At 44.3% G+C, this 22,902-nt stretch overlaps 1 protein-coding gene across 5 annotated transcripts in view; it reads right to left on the bottom strand.

The window, feature by feature from the left end:
* Positions 1-22,902, bottom strand: part of DNAJB6 (DnaJ heat shock protein family (Hsp40) member B6) — a 58,194-nt gene that overhangs the window by 1,408 nt on the left and 33,884 nt on the right. For 4 of the 5 annotated variants that reach the window (XM_041488089.1, XM_041488107.1, XM_041488114.1 and 1 more), the window contains exon 9: positions 2-8,132. In XM_041488089.1, the coding sequence (XP_041344023.1) occupies positions 7,822-8,132 (311 nt within the window). In that variant the 3' untranslated portion in view covers positions 2-7,821. Of the gene's footprint in view, position 1; positions 8,133-22,902 lie in introns of those variants that run through there. The other variant, XM_041488121.1, reaches the window with a different exon arrangement.

Here is a 22,902-nt window from a genome sequence, read left to right as displayed (position 1 = left end):
GAAACATGGCTTGTAAAACACTTTTCACAGCATTTACAGACTTTTCTCTCTAGCAAAAGCACATGTTCTCTGAATGGTTTAAAGAATATTAAAGAAAAGGTCTGGCTTCCTAATGGGTTGTTTGGGTTTTCTTTAAATTGCAATATCCACTATATCCCCCGTTCTACTATATCCCTTAATTAGGATAGAAAGAAAATACTCCCAATCTTTGAAGTTTTAAAAGATATGGAGAACTTTCAAAATACTTCAAAGCCATTCAGGAAAAGCTTCAAAATTAGAGCACATGCAAAACCAGAATAATTTTCAAAAAGGAAGCAATAAATAAGACTTATGCAGCAGGAGCAATTTAAGTACTGGCATTTCCTGCTCACAGTAGTCAGAATTACAACGATATTTGCATTTCCATTTTAAAACTAGGGAATGCCAAGAATCCTGAGTAAATAAGAAGGTGCTCAGTGTTTACCAATATATATTTTATATGCTGGTCATCAGCCTGCTCATGCTTAACTATGCACCACAGGTTATATTCAACTGCAGCCCCAATGGTGCATGAAAGCATTGAGTTCAAGCAACAATTATTTGCTACAGGTTCAGCAGGCACACGCTTCCAGCCATGTGATCATCATTCCAATGGTTTATTACCCCCACAGGGATGTGTAAAACAGTTCTTGCTCAGCATCACACCTTTTCCTCCAAACTTGCAGTAAAATCCAACTTGCTGGCAGACTTGCATGGGCAGTGAACTGTGTGAACCACCACATCTACCCAGGTGCACTCATAAATCTAAACTGAGGGCCAGTAAACGTTTCCCTCAGACAACCATTCTGTGATGTTTGAGACAGCTGGAGGGATCTTTCAGCTCAGTGGTGCTCTGTCACTGGAAATCAGCACAGTCCAGTGACCAGGGCCAGCACAGAGCAGAGCAGCCCCTGCAATCCAGCTGAGAGGCAGGGCTGGGAGTCAGAGGAATGGCTCTGTGGAAAGGCACAGCTCTGCCTGTATGGAAATCTGGTTTTTTCCTCTGTCCTGTCAGCAGGCAGGCAGAGATGGCCCCAAGGAAGCAGTTTCACCAGTGTACCTGGTTCTCCATCAATTTATCAATAGCAAAATTAAGATGGGAAAAGGAAGTGGTGGGAGGCCAGGGGGGTACAAAGCCCCACTGTGGCTGCAGTTTGCTCCTCACTAGAGCTCCTCCCAAGCACAGTTAAGAGATGTGCCCACAGCAGAGCTGAAGTTCTTCAATTTAAGATTTGGGGAGAACCACGAGGTAAGTCTTTCAGCTAAAACCATTTGAGACATTATCAAAAGCTTAGAGGAAATACACTCACTTGTAGCAACGGGAAACTGTTCTAGGTTATCACCCTAGCTCCTGTGCTGTACCCACAGCATGATTTCATCTTTTGTAATTATCTGAGTCAAGAGGCAGAATATTTATTTAGAAATTCTGCCATGAGCGATCAGCCTGCACGAAGTCAGAGTGGAAACCAGTTTTCTTGTTTAAGGAAGAGAGAAACTAGCAGTGCTTAGCAGAATTGCAGATGACACTGGGTTTTCCCTGCACTCTGTCACCCCCTGAGCTAAACTCCTGTCCCTGTTCACTGTGTGAACATCTCCTCACTAAGAACTCCATCCAGGAATTTTCCTTCCACGTCAGCCCCTTGGTCACCTGTACATCACCAAAAATAGGATCCTTCTGCATTCAATTCACTGAGCAAGGCACCCATCCCTGAAGGGCTCAAGCATCTCCCTGCTTTCCCACAGAGGTCAAGGGAGGCGGAAGAGATGTGCTGACTCCTGAGAATCAGTCATCTGGGGGTGTTATTCAAAGGATTCCTCCCTTTACTGGAAGGAAAAACTGCATCATATCAGCTGATCAGAACTAGCTCATGTAATAACTATGAAACAATAACACAGGTATTTGGGAAAGGATCATTAAACCCTAGCAAGTATTAGTTTCATCATTTTTTTCATTTTTCATTTTCAAAACAGTGTCAGTATTTCTAAAAGGTTTCCACAATCAGCCATGATAGCATTTGATGCTGCTATTTTATATCATAATACTTTTTTTTTTTTTTTGCAATGGTCCATTTTCTTCAAATGCTTGAGATTTTGAAAGCAATTCTAGCAACTGTTTCTTAAAAATACTGAGTCAATGTAAATTATGACTTGAAGTGAATGCCACATAATTTATTGTCTTATAAATGAAACAACTCAAATGTTAAAATATTGTGGTATGAAGATATTTAGGCATTTGACAACATGGTCTCCTACCAGCCTCTGGTATGATAAGGCTGAAAAGTGGAAATCTTTCAAGTGTTATCACTGACACACAGAAAGAGATTGCCCAAAGTGGGAGATAACACACAAACACAGAGTATTCCTCAAGAGAAAACTGCCAGGTCTTTTCTGTTTTGAGCCTGCTGTGATAAATAATTTCACTGTCTGCCATTTCCTTTTCTATCCCCACCTAAGAAGAAAGGATAGGTCAAACTTTGCCAGGCTGTTGCTCCAGCGATGCTGTGCTGGGTGATAACAGCCAAAAATCTGATCCAAACAAGGGAAGCAGCTCCTAACATAAATAAGAATTGCACACTAAAGATGAACCCCTTCAGTGTCCATTTCACTCCAGTACTTCAACCAACACTAATTAAAAGTATATTTAGCTGCCTTGGTTACAAGACTAGCCCCAAAGTCATGAGACAACAAAATCTGAATTAGAAAGCAGCAGCCCCATGACTGATCACACACTGCAGTGAGACTGGCCAGTCACCAGCATCCCAAAGTGTCCATAGAAACTTCCCATAGTAAGTGCCAGGCTGAACTGCCTTCAGCCAAACAGTGCTGGCCTTGGACAAGGCTGTTCAGATTTCCACCCTTAGCAGCAATCTTTAGCCACCCAAACTCTGGAAATACCTCACGGGGCAGAGGGAGAACAGGTTGCCAAGAGCTTCCCCAAGCTGTGACATTTGGAAAATAGATTCACTCAAATGCAGATAGAAATCTCCCTAAGTTGGTATTTCTTGCTTTTGTCAGCTGCCAGGGCAGAGAGGGGTGCAGCAAGAATCCACACCATTTGGAATTACACCTGCTTTACTGCTTGGATAATTCTTGTCTAAAACAAACAGCATCAGCTAACCCACTCCTTCCATGTCATCTTCTCCTTTTCTACTTCAGGAAGAGCCACAAGGAGCACATTCAGGAGCTATTCCAGCTTTCATGAAGCTGCTGAAGGCTGAAAACAACTTCCAGAAACACTTAGGTGCAACTCCTTCAACCATCACTCAGCAAGGACCCAAACAAACTGGAAAACTTTTCTGCTGTGTCCCAGATTGACTTTCCTTCTGGCTTTCTACTTCCCTGCCATCTGCACCTCCCAAAGTCACGAGTTTGTTCAGTCACTGACTGTGAAACTCATCACATTCTTGGGTGGCAGCTGCAAGGGAGGCGCGCACGTCGGGCGGCCGATCCCAAGGCACAAGTGTCCCAGGGAAGACACTCCTACCCAGTGCATTTCTGGCATCCTGCTTTTTCCTGCCCTGCCTGACATCTGCCTGCTCTACCAGGATGCAGAGAGTGGCCACGGGTCTGCTCCACCTTCCTTCTGCCAGCACGGAGCAGCGTAGGAGTCAGCAGAAGGAAACAAGGTGTTCAGTCACAACTGACAATGAACACAGCGTTGCTGCTGCTTGACCCACATCAGTGAGCAAGAAAGGCCACGGCACGATTTTTATAGAAGATCTGCCAAGGTGAAGACTTTGGAGGAGCCTCCTTCCACTTTCAGAGTGAAACATTGAGGCTGGGTGTGGGGGGGATTCATATTTTCTGCTCAAGTCTCAGAGAAAATGTTCTCCAAGATCTACCAACTTTTTGCTAAGATTGTGGCCTTCCTTCAAAGCATGGAAGCAGCCATGGCCCCAACACCCACAGTGCTTTAAAATGGCAGTAAGGCACTTTCAAGCTGGGTTCTGTAGTTCTTTTTCTAATTTTCTGGTCTTAGAAATATCTCTCTAGTCAAAACAATAAACTGCTGTTTCAAAGGCAGCTGGCTTACTTCTGAGTTGCAGCCACCCTCTGTTATTTCAGACTGACCACACTCACATATGCCATTGTAAAAATTCACCCCAGATCACAGCTTGAGTATAATTTCATGTGTGACTCAATTTGCAATTACAACTTTACACTTTCACATCCCCTCCCCTCAGCCTGAGCCACTGCCCAGCACACAGCACAACCTGACCTACTAATTCCCTCTCCTCATCCACGGCTCCTGCCTGTGCCACGGAGCATCGTGGAGAGGGAGCCTTTAGTCAAGACCTGGGGTGACAAAACATCCCACCCTGTCTAGGTATGCTGTTCCACTATTCAATTATCCACACTGTTAAATCCAAGGGGTGAGTTCTCCAGTTTCACTGGCCAAACTGGTGATGTAATCCCAACTTTGATGTTTTAGGGGACTGAGAAGCTTTAGCAACTTGCAGGGCCCTTCCTTCCTGGTTGCTCACCACGTCATTTTCTTTACCAATTCTGCCTAGAATTGCCACAAGAACAAACCAAGCCAGATATCACCTGTTTGCCTCCTGTAATTAGGGTAACACAAGCACTGAATAGATTTCCAAGGTTTTACTCCCAAATGGCAAGCAAAAGCTTGCAAGGCTGTGCAGCCATGGAAGCCCTTCCACACATCCCAGCTGTCTTTGATGGGTAAGAAGATGATTTTGTAGCAGCAGCCAAAACACCATGAGTGAAGGCAGCTCTGGGCTAAGCCTGGGGGCAACCAGCCACTCTCCAAACCCACCAGCCAGTCTCCAAACCCACCAGCCAGCCTTCCCAGCCCTGCCCCACACAGGCACAGCTGTTACCCCATCCCACTTGCACAGTTACAGCCAGGGGATGTGGAGCAAAGGGAGGGCAAGCACCATCTCTGCACCTCCAGCATTCCTCATGTATTAGACTTCCACAAAAATCAGTGGCTTTGCTTTCCTTTCTTTTTCCATTACATGCCCAAAACGGAGTTTGTGATGGAATTATAAAGTAATTAGTTTGGATAACAAAGCACATCACTGTTACTAGTTAGTAAAGTGTAATTCAGGAAACTGCACGTTGGTAAAAAGAACAGAGACTGAATTAAAGATGAAATGAACTACAAACAGCTCAACTTTCCAGCAGAGGAAACCATGCCAGGAGAGGATCAAGATTAGTTAAGCTAGTTCTTTTAGAGTGGTTTCCTCTTCACAGATGCCAGCAGATGAAAATGCAAGAAAAAATGCATTATTAATGTTGTAAGTTGTAGGTTAAGCAAGCTATTTCTTTGAAAAGGAAGAGCAAACCTTGCAATATTATCTTCCAAATAATGAAATTTGTATAATTTTTTTTTTTTTTTTTTTTTTTTTTTTTTTACTATTTTAACAATTAAACATTTCAGTCATTCTTGCTGGATAAAGGTCAAAATCTCAAATCCAAAGCAGTAGTTTTTAAGGGGTAGTTACCACTACCTCTGGCATTAACAGCTGCCATCCCCAGGTCTCTGCTGGCATTAGCACCACTTTGACACAGCTCAGATCCCCCAGTCAGCTGGGTATCACACTATCAGGGAGCACATCACTTGAGTTTCTGAATTCTTATTTCAAAAATTCCTTTTTGGAGCTACAGAACTGTTTGATATATGCAGCAACTTCAGAGCACAAGAGGTGAAGTTTTATTCTAAAAGGCCATTATGAAACCAAGAACAGTTTCCAGAGCAATTTCTACTAAAACACAAAGTGTCCATGGTAGATGGAGAATTAAATTAAACTCTCATTTTTTTGTTAAATACCCACTGTGATAACTGGCAATCCTGACTAAGGAGAGGATTCATCTCACCTCTGGATATTGCCAGTCTAGAGGATTTGGCCAGCCTTTCCTCTTGGGCACTAGAGAGATGCCACTTCCAGAGAGATTCCCACCACATAGTCAAGATGAAACCTGTCCTGTCTCCTTCATTTAAATTTCCTACAGACTTACAAATCAAAATTCAAACAGTCCCATTCCTAGAGCTGGGAAAAGAAAACTTCACTGCAGGTGAATCATCAATGACTGAGGGTTTGCTTGAGGTGCTCCAACTCGGACAACATCTGAAACTGCTGCGTGGTCCCGCTGCCAAGGGCCCCACGCTGGTGGTGGCAACAACATCTGATTCAGGGTGGAACTGCACCTGGTTTGAGGCCATTGAACTCAGCTATTTCCCAGTGAACTGAGAGGGCTTTGGAGCAAGGCAGAAATTATGCCATTCTCTCCCGACGCCGGCCCGTGGAAGCACGGCAGTGATCGATGAGAAGCCAAGCGAGTCAAGTGGTCTCTGAAATTACAGAGCTGTGCTGGTGAAGCTGCTGGCTGGGCAAGGCACTCAGCAGAGGTGAACACCCATGAAGGGGAATGGCATTACTGGCCAGGGCTCGTGCACACACTCCCCAGGGAGGGATTAAGACACTCACGTAAGTTTTTATGACTGACTCGACCAGTCCTTCAGCAGCCCTGTCCATTAGAGGAACAGCAGGCAAAATATTTAAAGCAACAGTAAAATCTTAGTCTTACTGCAATCAAGTTTTCACCCTGAGTCTTTTTTGGCAACTCACAATCTACTGGTAGAACAGAGCATTTTGTGATTGCACTAATACTTCTGGAAATTAATTGCAAACTTGTGCGTCTTGGAGCATAAATAAATTCACAGCAAAAAGTCCTAAGCAATCTTAAAAATTGCTCCAAAAATTGCACAGTGCATGTCAGCTGCTCCTTGGAATCCATTGCAAAATATTGTGATTGCAGAGACCCTTATGTGTCCAAAGGCAGAGCCAAGATTTTGTTTTGCCAGCCACAGACACAGGAGACCAAACCTGTAGCCCTTGTGTGGGAGGCTTCAGAACATCAGCCCAGAGGTTACATTCAGGCCTCTGTAACTTTTTTCTTTTTTTTTGTTTTTAAAAAGGAAATATTCAACTTGGTCATCTTTAAAAATACAAACAGCAACTTATCAGGAAGACATTAATCTAAATTATTCTATTTTTTCAATGTGTCATCCATCATAATATTTTTAGGTCTTCCATACAAAAGACATTGTCAGGTTTAAAGGCTCATAAACACATTGGAAGTTGGTATAGCACTGGGAGTACGTGAGCACCTGTTTTGGGATACAGTGCATATTTTTCATGTGCTGTGTTTACCCTGAGAAGCCTCATAGGCTCACACTTCCCAGCACTTCACCTGATTTCACACTACTGAGAAGGGTCCTTGCTTTGGGCATCCAAGTAGAAAGGCATCTTTCATGTATCAGAAAAACCTGTCCTCGCAGTCCTGGATGATCTCTGACCACAGGTTCCAATTAAATCAAGTAGTTAAGAGGACTTCATTGTCCAAGATAGCCTCTGGACTACATTGCCACAAAATTACAGACTGGAAATATATCAAAGGACTAATTACTTCCAAAAATAACCCAGACAATTGCCACGTTGCCACGTTTGCCTGAACACTCTCAGCCTCCTCTATTAGGATTCAGTTGCCTAAAACTGCAGCTTCTAGAAATAGTATCAACTTGCTGAACTTCTCCTTGGACAAGGAAGCCAAGCACAATTTAAGTAAATGACTGTGCAAAGTATTGTGATGAGTTAACCTCTAAAATTCCTTCACTTTTAACAACAAAGAGCACAGGCACTTCAGCAGCACAACAGTATTTGCCCTGGATCCTTAAATATCCCAGGGCGTTAGTGAATCTAGGCTAAATGGAAGATCAGAGCTAAAGCAGGATGAAGGCGGACAAGCTGCTGTTTATTATCTACCAGGGCACTAACATTAAGTCAACACACAGCACCAACTTCTCGCATGGCTTTTTGAGTTTGGCTTTTGACTATGTGATGGGTCCTTCTCTGCACGTTTCTCACCAACATGCTTGTGCACACCTGATAAATAAATAGGGGCCTCGAAGCTGCTCATAACCCGGCTTCTGTCTTGTTCTTCCACCTCATCACTACTGTAATGGCAGGCAAAGCGGGGCGAGTTGCCGGACTTGTGAGGCTTCAGCAGGCGGTTGGTGGGCTGGGAGGGCAGCGCGTGTTGTCCTCTCCGTCTGCACTCCTCGGCAAAGGCTTCTTCATCTGCCTCCCCTGCAAAAAGCAACAAACGCAAGAAAGGTGAGCTGCACCCAGAATGTATGAATTTAGCCTGGAAAAAAGGCCCTCAGAAACGGGCTGGGTGTTAGGGGTCACAAAGCTCGTGTCTTGGCCGTGGTTGGTCACGGACAATGCTGTGTGTCTGCAGACTGGGGAGGGTCTGGAGCAGAAAGCTCCATCAGTGGCCGGTCACTGCACCCAAAAAAGCCCAGTCGGCATGATGCCTTGGGAGCCACTTTTTCCGTTTTTTTCCCAAAAGGCAGGGTGAGGGAGCTGAGCACATGGCCCTGGACAGGATTTCTGTCCTGTGCAGAGCATGTCATCCCATTCCACCTCACCTGGACTGTCCTGCTCAAGGGAAAGGTAAAAGAAAGGGAGAGATAAAATACCCAAGCTGGCTACAGGGGTGGTGGGACAAGAATTGAGCCAGCATGGGTTCAGAGGGGCCAGATGTTGGACATCACAGCTGGAAAGATGGTGGAGATGTGTGATGGAACACATGAAGACAAGAAATCATGTTGAAGCTGTGAGAGGTATACACAGCCCAGGGGCAAGGCAGGCACACACAGCACAGACCAATGCACACAATGGAAATAAACCCCAATGTTTGCAAAAACTGGTATGAAAGATGAGATACTCCCATCATACTCATGCTGTGTTGCAGATACTTTCCTTTGCTGCAGAAACTGTAACACTGCCACTGCTGCAAAGCAGAGAAATCAACTACCATAACACACACACAAAACTCAGCAAAACCACACACTGGAAAACAAACAGATCCCAAAAAGTCAACAAAAGATGTTCAACAGGGAAAATAAGGGGAGCAAGGGGGAAAAGACTTGGAACAAAGGTGTGTACCACATTCGTCTCTTAAAGGCTTTTTAAAGTTTCATTAGTTCAATTACTTAAGTACTTCTAATAGAGCTGATGAAATATGGCATCATTTTATTTTCATCAAAAGTGGTGTGTCATATTCTGGAAGTTTTTCCTGGGATGTGCCCGGCATCAGCTGCTCAGGGAGGGGTGTGTGCTCCCAGCTAATGCGTGTGCTCTTAGTTCATGGCTGGAAAATGCTTTGAAGATGAAAAGGGCACCACGTACGCAAGACGGGACAGAGCAGGAACCCCCGCTTTGTGTGTGCCCCACACCACCACTTCCAAACACAACGGGCTGCATTGTCTTTACCTTGTAATTGTACACGGGGAGATGCGTCTGAGGGCATGAGGAAAAGGAGGCAAGGTGTGTTTAAAAGTCATTTCACAGTGCAGTGAGGCACCCGAGGCCCTGCAGCAGAGGAGGACTCCTGAGCACACAAGGGCTGTGCTTGGGTGTTAGCAGAGGACGCTCCTTCCCAAGTGTTTAAATGCCCATCCCCACCTCAACGCTCCTGCTTTTATACCCCGGAGTCCCCCACAGTTCCAAAGGCACAAGCAAACACCACAGAAACACGAGTGATGACGAGACAAGGATTTCTGCATTTAGTCTCTGGCTGCCTGCATGACGCCAGTGTAAAACCCTGGGTGTGTGGCTCTCCTTGCAGTAGGAGAGGACTGCCAGGATGGCACAGGACTTCAGCTACGAGAGGCAGGGGGCAAGGAAAAGCTCAGGGAAGGCCAGATGCAGAATTGCCGTCATTACTCGTAAGAGGCTACAGGATTTTACATACTATACAAACAGCACTGAAGCAGGTGTCAGGCTGATGATACCAGGTCTGTGAAGGTAAGCCTATAAAATGCCAAGACTAAGAAAAGAAAGCACATGGAACCTGTTTACATCAGCTGCACATACAAAAACCAGTCAAGAGAGTTCACTTCCTAACAAATTATGGTGCACCAGAAGTAGGAGATCCCTCCTCTCCCATGGAAACACAAAGTGAATGGATTTCTTTTTCATGTGCAAAGTCTTGCTTAATGTATGTTTAAAATTTATATTTTCAAATAGATGCAGGAATGGGAAACATGCTGAGGCCATCCTTGAGGCTCTGGGTGTGTTTGTGCATCACAGAGATGTCCCAACAGACACACTCACACAGCTCCTCAGTGCTGGGCTCAGGGAACCAGCTCACCTTTGCAATCACAGAACACTTCAGCTGGAAGGAGCCTTTAAAGCTCATCTGGTCCAACCCTCCTATAATAAACAGGGACATCTTCCACTAGATCAGGGTGTCTCAGGGCCCCATCCAACCTGCCCCTGAATGTTTCCAGGGATGAGACACCTACCAACTCCCTGAACAACCTGTGCCAGCGTTTCACAACCCTCACTGGTAACATTTCATCGCTGTATCTAAGTCAACCCTCCTTCAGTTTAAAACCATTATCCCTTGTCCTGTCACTAAAGGCCCTACTAAAAGGTCTGTCTCCATCTTTCTTATTAGCTCTCTTAAAGAATTTGAAAGGATTAAATCCATCTTGATCACCTAACAGAGTCCTTCAGTCTTCCACATCCCCAAAGCAAAGGCAAATTTTAGTTCAACAAGTAGATCCCAAAAAATTGCCCAAACCTTCCCCCCTTATGAGCTGTGGGAGACCAGGATGGCACCAGAAATTAGTTAAATGTAACATCACATCAGCTGTGATTTAAATACTGAATCAACTGCAGTGCTATGCATGGCATGAGCTGTCAGATCTTCCTCTGATCACCCACCTTTAGCACACCTGGCACAGCAAAACTAAAGTGTGATTTACATAAACTATTCTCTCCTGTTCTACATACTTGAAACATTCGAGCCAGACTGTACCACTGCAAATAGAAAACTTGAATAGAATTTACTCTGGGAGAAGTCAGCCACAAAGGACATCGCCACCAAAAAGTGCTTAAATTCTGCTAGAGCTTTGTCAGCAGTGCTCTTTGTCCTAGAAATGTCTTTTAGGAAGACAGCAGGTATTGGGGATGGGGAGTGGATGTGAAATACCTGAGTTCTGAGCAGGAATATCCACCCAAGGAGCACCTTCCAGGAGTGCTCAGGCTTTAAACATCCCTCAGTTCCCCCAACACCTCCTTCTTGCCACCCCCTGCACCTCCACACCCACGTGAGAGCCTGGGCAGCCGCGCCGTGACCCCAAGCAGGGACTGAGCCAGGTTTAAAATAACCCTTTTTGCCAGCTTATTTTTAACCCAGCTCAGGGCCTGCAGCCAGCTCACCGTGCAGCCACCCCAGCTGGGGCAGGAAAGGGGGAATTGTTGAGGACAGCTGGAATCGGCATCCAGGTTATGGTGTTAAGCAAAAGATCTTATTCTACTTATGCAAATAATAATTAAAAACCTAGAAGTTATTTCACTTGCAAAACCAGTTTGGAGAAGTTACATTTCTATGGGTTAGTTCTGAAAATTACTGATTTGGTATTACCAGTAACATTTAAAAACAATAATTAAGATTTGGTTTTGTGCTGCAGCAGGTTCTCTGAAATGAACAACAGCTTCCAGAGAAGAAAAAACCGAACAAGAGTTGTAGCATCCTAAAAAGCTGTGTTAGGGCTAACAGTTAGCAAGAAGGGCTGGAAAATAACTTCTCATAGCAAAGAGGTGCTGCTTGGCAGTGGAAAACAGGGCTCCTTGGAGCTGTAGCAAACCAGCAGAGGGCAATCTTGGCTGTGGCCAGGTGTCCTGGCGGAACAGCCGCTGCCAGCCCGCACTTGGGCGGTCACACCGAGATTTCACACGGCTCTCGCAAACCTGGACCAGGTGGGGGCTTAGGGGAGCCACCAGCTACACCAAAGGGTCTGTGCGTGATCCTGGAAATTTGCCTTAATCTGGTAACATATCTCAATAGAGCAGTGTCCCACGGTGATTTTATGATGCTTGTATGCCCAATTGTCTGTTCTGTTTATGCTGGATATTACATTCTGAGGATAACACACAGGAATAAAAACACCGGCAGAGACGTGCAGCTGAGCTGGGACAGCCGAGTCTCGGAGCGCTTCACACCAAAGCAGTCCTGCACGGGCTACCATTATTATTTAGTGTTACATTTAAGTGATATTCATGTATGTCCAGAAATTGAACTAAAATCCTAGCAGGAATCAGCAGTAATTAATGGCAGGACAGTAATGACAGAACTATGCCAAACCAGGGTAAACATCCTGAGGAGATGGAGCTGCTGATTTGCATTTACCAGCTCACTTCCCACACGGCAGCCCTGCTGCTGCCTGCTGTGCTCTTACACACCTCACCAAAGAAATACCCCTAGAACCGGGGTTTTCCCCTCTATTATGAAATGAAAAGCAGGTGCACCAGTTTGCTCAGTCCAAAGGAACACTTCCCTAAGGCCACAAACACCGGAGAGCCCCTGGTCCCGTAGGCAGCATCAGAGATGCACCTGGTGAGGGACATCCGGCTGTGTCTAAGGACACCACAGCTCTGAGCTGTGGAGGCTTCAAAGGTGGCTTGCAGGAAGCTTCCTCCATTCAAATCTTCTTTGAAGGATGGCTCCCGAAGTGTCTTTCTAATACTTCAGACTCTGAAGTTAAGGGGCAGTGTAAACTCAAGCAAGGCACCATATTGCTGCTTCAGCCAGTCTGAGGTTCCCCTGAGCTGGTCCTGATGCATGCTGGCATCACAAAGAGTGCAGAAAGCTGGTGGGGGGGAGCTTTTCTTGAATTCTTCCCCCCCTCCTGTTACAAGGGTTTGGAATTTACCCCGTGCTTGCCGAGAACCTGGAGTTTCTGATGACTCAACTACATCCGCTGCTGCCACGGAGAGCTGAACTGCAATGGAAGGAGCAATCAAAAGTGAAAGAAAAAGATCCCCATTTAAACACATTTATCTGAAGTTGATTGCACTGTGATCTTTGTAACCTGTTGATAAGAATTTTCTACCAATATACTTTTCCATTGTTACAGCAGCTCTGGTATTAATATTTACCTTGACAGAAGCTACCAGGGTTCTTCCTAGACTGAAGTCCACCAGTTGCTGGGAAATCTTAGGCTTTACAGGAACCAGTTTAATCTGAGAACTCATCTAACAGATCTGTCTACAGGCCTGCGTTACTCTGGGCTGAAAAAATCCTGGAGACTAACTGGATCCTTTGTTTCTTCTCAGGAAATCTAATGTCTGATAGCACAGAGAAGACAGCAGAAGACCAAGTGACTCTATTAAAACACAGAAATGGTCTAATTTAGGGGACCACACCTTGAAAGTTGTTTTCAGAAGGTTGCTAAATCATCAGTTTTCTTAATTCCTGTTGGAAACGACAGATGCTCACTATAAAACACCCAGCCCAGGGTATTTTCCAAAACCACGTGAACACACACACCCCTCACCTCTCCTGAAACTGTAGACAACATGCTCAGCCAAGAAAATACTCCCTCACCATTACTAGAGGCTATGTTGAGTAAGTTCTTCTGATTAATTGTTCTTAAACTTGTTTCTAAATGCCAGGAAACGCTAACACTGTGACGCTTAGCAGAAGTTATAAAACCCTCTTTCAGCCTGGGCTCTCTTGGGTTTGTCAGACTCGGTAGAAACCAAAATTTGTATCGAGCCCTCTTTGGAAAACATCTCTGAGTTTGACAGTGACGGCCCTTAAAAATCTCTCTCTTGCTATTTGATGTGATGCTTACAAGAAAAAGCAGCCATTTTAAAATCCTCTGTTTAAAAAGATACACATAGTTTTGAAAGCTGAAAGAGCCTGAAATCACTCAGAAACTATCCAGGGAATGCTGCAGCAGCTGCCCCATCTGCACCGTCGCTTTTGTAAACTGTAAAGAGAGATCATTTCAACAGTGACGTTTATCAGCCGAAGCACAGGACAAACAACGAGGTTTTGAGTCAGCTCACAACAGATCAGTGTCTTTCACCAATTATTGGCAATCATTTTCCTTCCAGAGCAAATGCACTGGGTGTTACAGAGAACACAAGGTGATTCAGGGTTTCCTGGTGTCTGTCTGAGACTCCTGTCCTCCAGAATGCAAGGAAATATTTATCCAAAGCGGTGCCTGGAGTGCTCAGCTGGGTAGAAACGGAAGATGCCAGCAGCTCCCAATCCATGCCCTGCTCTCAGTGTCCCACCCCCTCCTCTCCCTGTCTCACATCCTGCACTGGCTCTGACGGCTCAGCTCTCTCAGCACTGATGGCACTGCACTCGGATGTGGGTTATATCTCCCTGCTTCAACCCAAAAACTCAAGTTTATAATTAGGGGACTTGGGCTGGCCTTTCCCAGGCCAGGACCAGCACTACTATCTCGCCTGCCATGCAAGCCAGGCATTTCCTGCCAGGGGGGAAGAAAAATCCTGAAGTGGCAGGAGACGGCAGGGGAGGTGGTGGCAAAGTCCTGGGAAGTGATGGAAAACACAAGGGTGTGGGATTTGGGAAAAGGCACAGGCTGATGGAGTGCTATTTCTGTCCTGGGAGAGGCCTGGCTGCAGCACCTCCGGTGTCCGGGAAAGGGCAGGGCTCAGTGCTTTCTGCTCGATGCTCAGAGCAGCCCTCTGCCCTTCTGGCTTTAAAAGCCAGCAATGGACTTGCTCCTTTTATTTCTGCCCTCGCATTCATCTGCTCCAGTGCCAGCTCACACTGTTCCTGCCCAGCTGTACTCCTGCAGCACAGACCAGAGCAGGGAAAGCCCCACGCTGGGTCCTCTCACCCTCCCTGCCCTGCAGCAGCTCCCTTAGAAAGTTCAAGCTTTAGATTTTCCTTTTTTTTTAGGTAGATTTTACCTACCACCCCCATCCACACCCAAGAACCCCATTATATCCTGCATTCAGCTCAGCATGTACCAACACGAATCCTGCATTCCCAGCACATCACAAGCTACTCAAGGCACATTTCACCACAAAGATTCCCCATTCTGCAACAAACTGGTAAAATAGAGTGAGTTTTCAGCACACCAACCACAGCGGTGCTGCTTTGAAAGGAAATGCCATCATGCTGCTCCCCATGGTGGCTATCAGGAATCAATGGCTAAAGCCACTCCTCTTGGACCAGGTCGAGCTCTGGAGCCTGGCCTAAAGAGAGGGAGCTGCTGGGAGAGCATGGATTTACTTCCTCCTTGCCAAAACTTCCTCATCAGAACCTTTTAAAGCCCAGTGAATTGGTCCTACACTGTTTCTGAAATGAGAGAAGGCACAGGCTGAGCACACCCAGGTTTCTGCAGCTATTTTCCTTCTGTTAAAGCACACCAGGGCATCCGTATGGATAACGCCAGTTGCTCTCATCTTAAAGATCTGGGATGTTGGAAATGCAAATGGCAGGAGGTAACATGAATCCTCACGTTTCCAGCAAGCAGAGAGATGACCCAATTTGCATGCTCAAAGGGAATTTTATTAATTTTAAAAGACTTTATCAAGCAGGGGCCTTTTATTCATTTCTGCATGAATTTTGAAAGGAAGCACAGAATGAGGAACGAGCTTCACAGCTTGACATATATAAATACAAATTAGCAAGATTTCAAGCTTGAAGCTTGAGCAAATGGACCTGATTTTTAAACAGCAATCAAGATTACTTAAAAGATTGTATTTTCTACACTCTTCAGGGTCATGTCAGAGGTCTACCCCAGTTTCCTGCAAGTCTCATTGCACAGCAAGACACTGAAGTGACCAGATCCCTTTAACAACTCGTACCAGGGGCTCCTACTCCTGGGGCTTCTCTCTCCAACACACCTCACACAACAATGGCTGAGATGGAGCTCAGAACACTGTACCTCTCTCTGTCTCTCACGTGGCTACTCTTCCTCCAGAAACTGTATCACTGACATCAAATTATTTGATTTGGTTTGATACTTACAAGAGCAGACAATGATAGGACAAGGGGGAATGGCTTTAAACCTGAAAGGGGGCAGATTTAGATTAGATATTTGGATATTTTTACTGTGGAAATTTCTTTTTGGAAGTAATTTTACCTAGCACAGGTTGTCCAGAAAAGCTGTGGATGCCCCATCCCTGGAAGAGTTCAAGGCAGGTTGGACAGGGCTCTGAGCAACCTGGTCTAGTGGAAGGTGTCCCTGCCCATGGCAGGGCATCAGAACTGGCTGAACTTTAAGATCCCTTCCAACTCAAACTGTCCTGAAACAAAGAGGGTTTTTTCATCTCAGCTATATTTCAACCTCAGACAGAAATCCCCGTGGGTTTCATCTCTGCCATGAGGAAGCCTCACAGCCCAAGTTTCACTTTGAAATTGTATTTGAAGTGCAAACCAAAATCCTACTGAGGAAAAAAAAAGGAAAAAAAAAGAAAAAAAAAAAGAAACCAGCCCTTGTAATGAAACCTAATAGTCATTACTAGAGGAAAACAAAGAAATAAAAATTCCACAGTGCAACTGCATGCAGCCCTGCCAGGTCCTCCATGGTGTACCAGACACAAGGTGCCTCCCACCAGTGTTTCCTGTGCCCCCGTGCCCAAGCAGAGCCCAGTGGACCTTCACATCTCTCACACTTGTTCTCCAGAACCTCCCAGTTCCAGATGAAACAGCTCCCTCACTGCCCCCAAAGACAAAACTTCCCTTCTTGTCTTCAGCCCTTCTAGGAGTTTCCACCACCAGGTCAAGCAAAATTGGCTTCTAATTAAAAAGCTCTTCAAACAGCAAAAGCTGAGGAAAAGTGCTCTTCTACTTTTGCAACAGATCTTTATACCTCTTAAAAACTAATGAGTTGAAGTATCAAGACGTCATCTTAAATTCCCATTAGTGGCCCTCACTAAAGGAGGAACTTCAGAAGAGTTCTGAGCAAGCCCTAATTTGCAAATTGTACAGCTGTGTTACATATTTTTCCATTGATTATCAGCTTTAAACCAGTCTTCAAAACCTTAATGCACAGCAAATCCAGATTACCGTAAAAGAAAAAAAGATACATCAAGAAAAAGCCATGCAGTTAAATTTAAAAAGAAAAGAATCTCATGAGTGACTTCAGAAAAATGTGATGAATGACTTCTCCAGCTGTTTTGTCAACACTTCCATAGTAATTTGGCAAAAGCACAAAATCACTAAGTTTATACTTTCATCAAATGGCTATTAGTGCTGTTGAAATAGCACAGACACGAGACAGTAAGTGAAGCTCCACGTTTCATATTGCACTGTCCACGCTCCGTCTGCAAGGTCTCATCTTTTCAGGTTAATAATTTGAAAAATATTCTCCCTTCTACCCTGAGGCTTAAATATGACACTGTGGCTCTGACACGAAGGGTTCCACGTATTAATTACAAAAAGAAGAAGAGATACCTGCCCTTTCCAATTATACCCCCCAACATGCAATTTATTCCTCATCCATCTATCCCTGTAGGACTACAGCAATCAAATCCCATCTTCCAGTGTGAGCACACATCCCTGATTTACAGAGCTCCAGAGACCATCATCTTTAAATGACCCTGAAAGCATCACATGCTCACAGTAACAGGACATCTCTTCTGAGGCTCAGTAGGTTTCAAAGTATTTCATGAACTTTCACCACAAAACCCAGTTCCCAATGTCAGGAACACTAAGTCATTAGCTGCTGTTCCATTTTTGACATAAAAATGACAAGCCTGAATTTTTTTTTTTTAAATAGTTTTTCAAGTTGACATTCAATAGTATTTTTGACTAAATACTATATTTAATTATGAAACCTGTACAATTAGCCTTAGAGGAGATATGACTCCCAAACTGCACCAACTTTTGTTGCTTGGCATCTCCAATCCATCTCAAAGTTTCCAGATATTCTTCCTTTCCCACCCATAGTAAAGATCTATGCCTTCAAACCCACCACAGTTTAGAAATACAACTAATTTTTCAAAATCTGTCAATAACAATGTTTATAAATGCAAATGTATGCACACATATACATGCAGGTATTTAAACAGACAAAAATAAATAGTTCCATGTATGCTTCTCAAAATGAACTTCTGACGCAAAGAACCAATAAAGAGAGCACAGAAACAAAGATTTTCTCAACTGAAAAAAACCCCAAACACCAAACCAAGAACATGACTATCACCCAACACTAACAATACTTACAATTCTCTTTTGTGCCTGGAAACAGTATCGTCAGTTTATAGGCTCCTTCTGCAGAGATCCAGTGGGAGCAGGCAAGATTTTACCAAGAGAGCTTTGTGAGTTTTGGAAAGAGAAGGAGAGTTTGAAGAGTGACATTAGTACCTCTTGGTGCACCCAGGAAGGCCAGGTATCTCCCAGGAAGGCCACCCCAGGGCTGCCCATGCCCGGAGCGAGGGCTGCTCCCATCCTCCTGTGTGGCTGCAGTGGCAGCATCCCACCTTCTCCTCTTCTCACACACCTTGAGGTCCGTGGGATGAAGCACCAAGGGCAGTAACAACCACAATCTCCGGGGCCAACGCAAAAAAGGGAGGACCAGTATTTAAGAACTTTCCATACAGGCAGACAAGCCGGAGTGCTCCACATTCCAGAAGGGTGGAATGCACACTGGAGAGCCCACTGGCTCTCGGTGGAGAAGTGGATGTGAGCTGGGGAGGGCTGCACCCACCAAAAGTGCACAACTGAACAGCACCTGAAGTTGTCATAACCAGCTTCTGCTCAGAATCACCCATCATTAAAAATGTACCCTCATCTCCTGTAACTCTGTAATGGCAGTGAAAGCTTTATGAAAGAATGTTTAAGTGACTATTTGTCAGTGGGCTCCATATATCATGGTATAAATATTTGAAAAATTATAAAAACCAGTATCAAAACTGCTGTGGTTTGAGCTGTGTAACTATGATTTTGCAGCAGCCCAAAGTGCAGCATCCAACAGAGCTATTCCACCTCTTCCTTGAACATCAGAAAACTCAGAATCTTCTCAGAAACATTTGCCAAGAGTTTTACTGAGTGTGAAGGTGTCAAACTCAATTTACACTAAAGCATTTCTCCTCAGCCTTGTGAAGCAGTGTGGCTCCCTTTGCAGGGTTGGAAATGTCCTGCAGACAGCACTGTGACAGAGAGAGCAAACCTGGAACAGATCCACCACAGGTAAGGCTGATGTTCACCTACATTTGTTAACATGCAAGTCAGTGACTGACAGAAATAGTCCCCGATTTGGCACATTTGAGAACATTTTGTCACTTTCCAGTTAAAATTCTGACCTTGCTTGAACTGCTGGTATTGGATACAGCCTGGTATCTCTACAGAAACAATCTCCATTTACAGTAATATTTAAAAATACTAAATAGAAGAATCATGAACTGTTTTTCTAAGGAGAAAGTTGCTTAGACAAGACTGAATAGTGGACTGGAAACAGAATTGGAGCCAAAAGGGCAGCAAAATTGCCTTCCAGGAGATGGAATCTGTTTGCAAAAGCCTTCAAAGCACTGAATTCAATTGAGAAGATAAATCAACAAATAAAACCACACTGTTGTAGCAGCAATAAATAGACACCGATGACAGTTCAGCTGGGACCTGAGTGTCCACCTCTACTCCAGTTTTAACTGAAAATCTGGAGGACCTAGATTTTAAAAGATTAGCCAGAATAGTCACAAAAATAGAAAACCCAAGAGGCTTTGACCTCTGTTAACAATCTATCATCTAACCTACATGAAAGCTGTGCTCTAAGTTGCCAGCTTGGCTCTGTGCCCCTTACAGGCCCAAACCCAACAGCAGAGACACTGACAATTTGGGTAATTTTGCCACCACACCCAGAAAACACAACAGCGAGCTGAATCTAGAGCCCAGCGTGAACCAAGGGCTGGCTTTTGGTCTCAGGAGGAGCTGGGAGGCGCAAGGCAAAATTCCCCCCCACAAACAGCTCTCATAAAAGAACTTTCCACTATTGGAAACTATTCTGTGCAGGGCAACAAGCACCTCCCCTGCAACAGAGCAGCACGGGCATGCACTTGGCTTTGTGATTTATTCCACGAAAAGGGTTACCAGGGATGTAGTCATCACCTTCTATAAACATTTCGAGGGCAAAACCACACATGTGATCTCAGAGCAAGTGCTAGAGGAGAGGGAAGAGTGGAAACCACGTAAGAGTAATCAATTCATCTAATGTTCTCAATTCGGTTGATCAAGAAGAGCAGGGAGGTTTGAACACCTGTGTCTTCTCAGAAAAATGTTTTATTTCCCTGAGTTGAGTTTCTTGTTTTTAGGAGTGATTACAAGAAGCATCTTCTCAATTAGTCACTGCATTAGAAGCCACTTAAAAGTCACTTTCTGTTCTATGACACTTTTCCAGACAGTTATAGCTATTAATAAATAAATTATTAATGGCTACAAAACTGCTATGAGAAAGCTTGAGGACAAATTACTCTACTTTCTTTTAACCTTTAACCAAAAGGACTTTCTTCCAGTTCTTTCAGGCTAATACTTTCAATATAGATCAAAAGTAAGGCAGTATTTCAAAAGTACTTTCAAAATTACTTAGACACACCCCCCTTGCAATAGATCGTGCAATTTAGATACTACATAGGAGTAGCTGACATTGATATGTAACACCTATAAAATATGAATATGCATAGTAAAGTACACATCATTTTCTTTTTACTTAACAGTGGTAAAAACCAATCATCTACTTGTAATTTTCTACCTGCCTCTCAAAAGAAAACTGTTTAGTCTACAAACACCAGACAGTGACTGTAACAGGGGACTTGAGTTGTACAGCAAACAAAACTGCATTTTCCACCTCTGGAATAGGTTCCACACAGAATGCAACTCAAATCTTTGAAGGTCCTTGGAAAACAGAGATAAAATTGATGGAATTGTTTTGCTTTGACAACTTCCAGTTCTGGTACATTTAAAAACAACTGTTTTTAACAATTTTTAACAGTTTTGAAGCCGTTTACTGCTAATGAACATTCAAGGTGTGCACTGGCTACACACTTTGCAAACTACAGAAATGTTTCTGTCTCTTTTAGGCCAGAAAAGGGCAGAGCAGTACAGCACGTACACTTGTTTGCTTTTCCATTAACAAGATTCCTTGTGTCACTACAGCTGGCCCTGTCCATGCTGGTGACTGGAAAAAGCCTTACACTTTTTATTACTTGCTCAGAAAGGAGACTGCACAAAGGCTATTTTCAGGCCTGAATATTCAGATCTCAAAATATGGTTCATTTGACCACTGAAGAATAACATTCTGGAGTTCCAGTGCTCTTCAAGCAGGATACCTTTCCCGAAAACTTGGAAGGACTCAAGAGATATCAGGATTTTACCACACGATAGCTTACCTTTTATTTTGTTACAAAGTATGTTTGTTCCTTGTATGACCCAAATGCTGATGAATTATAATTCTAGAAAGTTGCCTTTCCTCAAGTTCTCCTTAGAAATAAAGCTAACAATGCAGCTGTGGGTCTGTACAAAACCCAAAAAATCATCCACAGAGAGGTTTTTCACACACAGCCCTGTAGGACAATTCCCTGGCTATTCTGCAGAACCATTTATCTGACATAATGCAGTCTTAGGCATTTAGCACAATACCAAAGGTGATTCCCTTAACAAAAAGCCAGCTCTTTTCATCACAGTCACTTAAAATTCAAAACACATGTATTGCTAGCCACATGAGATTTAACACACACTAAAAATAAAAAACTTTAGACCATTAAAACATTGCCCACATTCAAGAAAATGAATAGCTTACTCTGAAATGTGGATATTTGCTGTATCATTACATTGATTAACAAGAGACATCCTAATCTTCAACTGAGGAGCTGGGATTAGGCTGCCTCAAGGTGTGCAGTCAGTAGTTGGTGAGAAGACAGGAACATACACAAGGGCTCATTGTATTGCAAATTCCAAATCTAATTCCCTGGCAGTCATCACAGACCTCACCCTGGTTCCTCCTCACTTAACATCCAATCCAATCATTACAATAAAGCAACTTACCTGAACAGATCCAGAATGTCTTCTCCCACATGAAGTCCACTCTTGGCACCTACACATCCCAAACTGGATGCTTTAGGGCAATAGTCATCAGGCTGCCCCAGATGCACGTGGTGTTGGCTCCTCTCTTCCCAGCTCCCCTGCTTCCTCAGCTCCTCCCAAGAGACAAAGCGGCCCCCACATCACAAAAGCATCCCCCAGTCTGAAAACCACAGTAAGGGAACATGACCTGTGCATCAATGGCAACACAACAGGAGGGAAGAAGCCAAGGTACAGCCCATGGAGGAGGGCTGGAAGGAACACTGTGCTCCATGGTGCATCTCGCTCTGTGCCCCAGGCTCCCAGAGCTTCCACCACTTCTCTGTGAAGCCCAAGCACTCCCTTCTCACTACGAGATATTTTTCAGAAAGCTGGTCTTTAAGACATGAAAGCCAGAGAAACTACTGCTCTTGGCAGCTCTTTCCAACAGTTAATCATCCATGTGTTAAAAATGTGTGTTTATCTTCTCATTTGAATTTGTCTAGCCTGATACAAATATTTATACTCTTCTTCCAAACAAGGCGACCTTTGATATGCAGAGTTTTTTCTAACTGGTGTACACATTTTTTCAGAATCAAAGTGGAATTTGGCACACCATCCACAGGCTGCAGAAGCACCTCCCTTGCTTGTGCTGGCAGGGGAACAGCCTCCAGAGCAGTGCTGAGCCTGGGCAGCCAGAGAACAGGCAGAGTTCACTGGAGAAGGAGACACAGACAAACACCCACCACTTCTGCATTCACTGGGATAACTCGTGATCATGTTTTCCTGATGAGAAAGGCAAAAGCCAATGAAGAGAATAGTCCTTGAAATTTATGTCAACAGCACAAAACAAGCTGCATTGTTTTCCTGCTTCCCCCTTACTGGTTTAAAGGACCTTAAGATTTGCTGTTCTTCTCAGGGGTACACCATCCAATCCCAGAAAAGACAGAAGTAGCACTAGAGGTGTTTAATAAAAGAAACATTTTGGTGGTTGTCCTAACTCTCAAGGTCAATGTCCCC

Source organism: Pyrgilauda ruficollis, unplaced genomic scaffold (assembly GCF_017590135.1).
Source record: "Pyrgilauda ruficollis isolate IOZ18807 unplaced genomic scaffold, ASM1759013v1 scaffold12, whole genome shotgun sequence".
Classification (NCBI taxonomy): domain Eukaryota; kingdom Metazoa; phylum Chordata; class Aves; order Passeriformes; family Passeridae; genus Pyrgilauda; species Pyrgilauda ruficollis.
The sequence above is the reverse complement of the archived record's forward strand: the minus strand, read 5'-3'. Positions and strand labels throughout refer to the sequence as shown.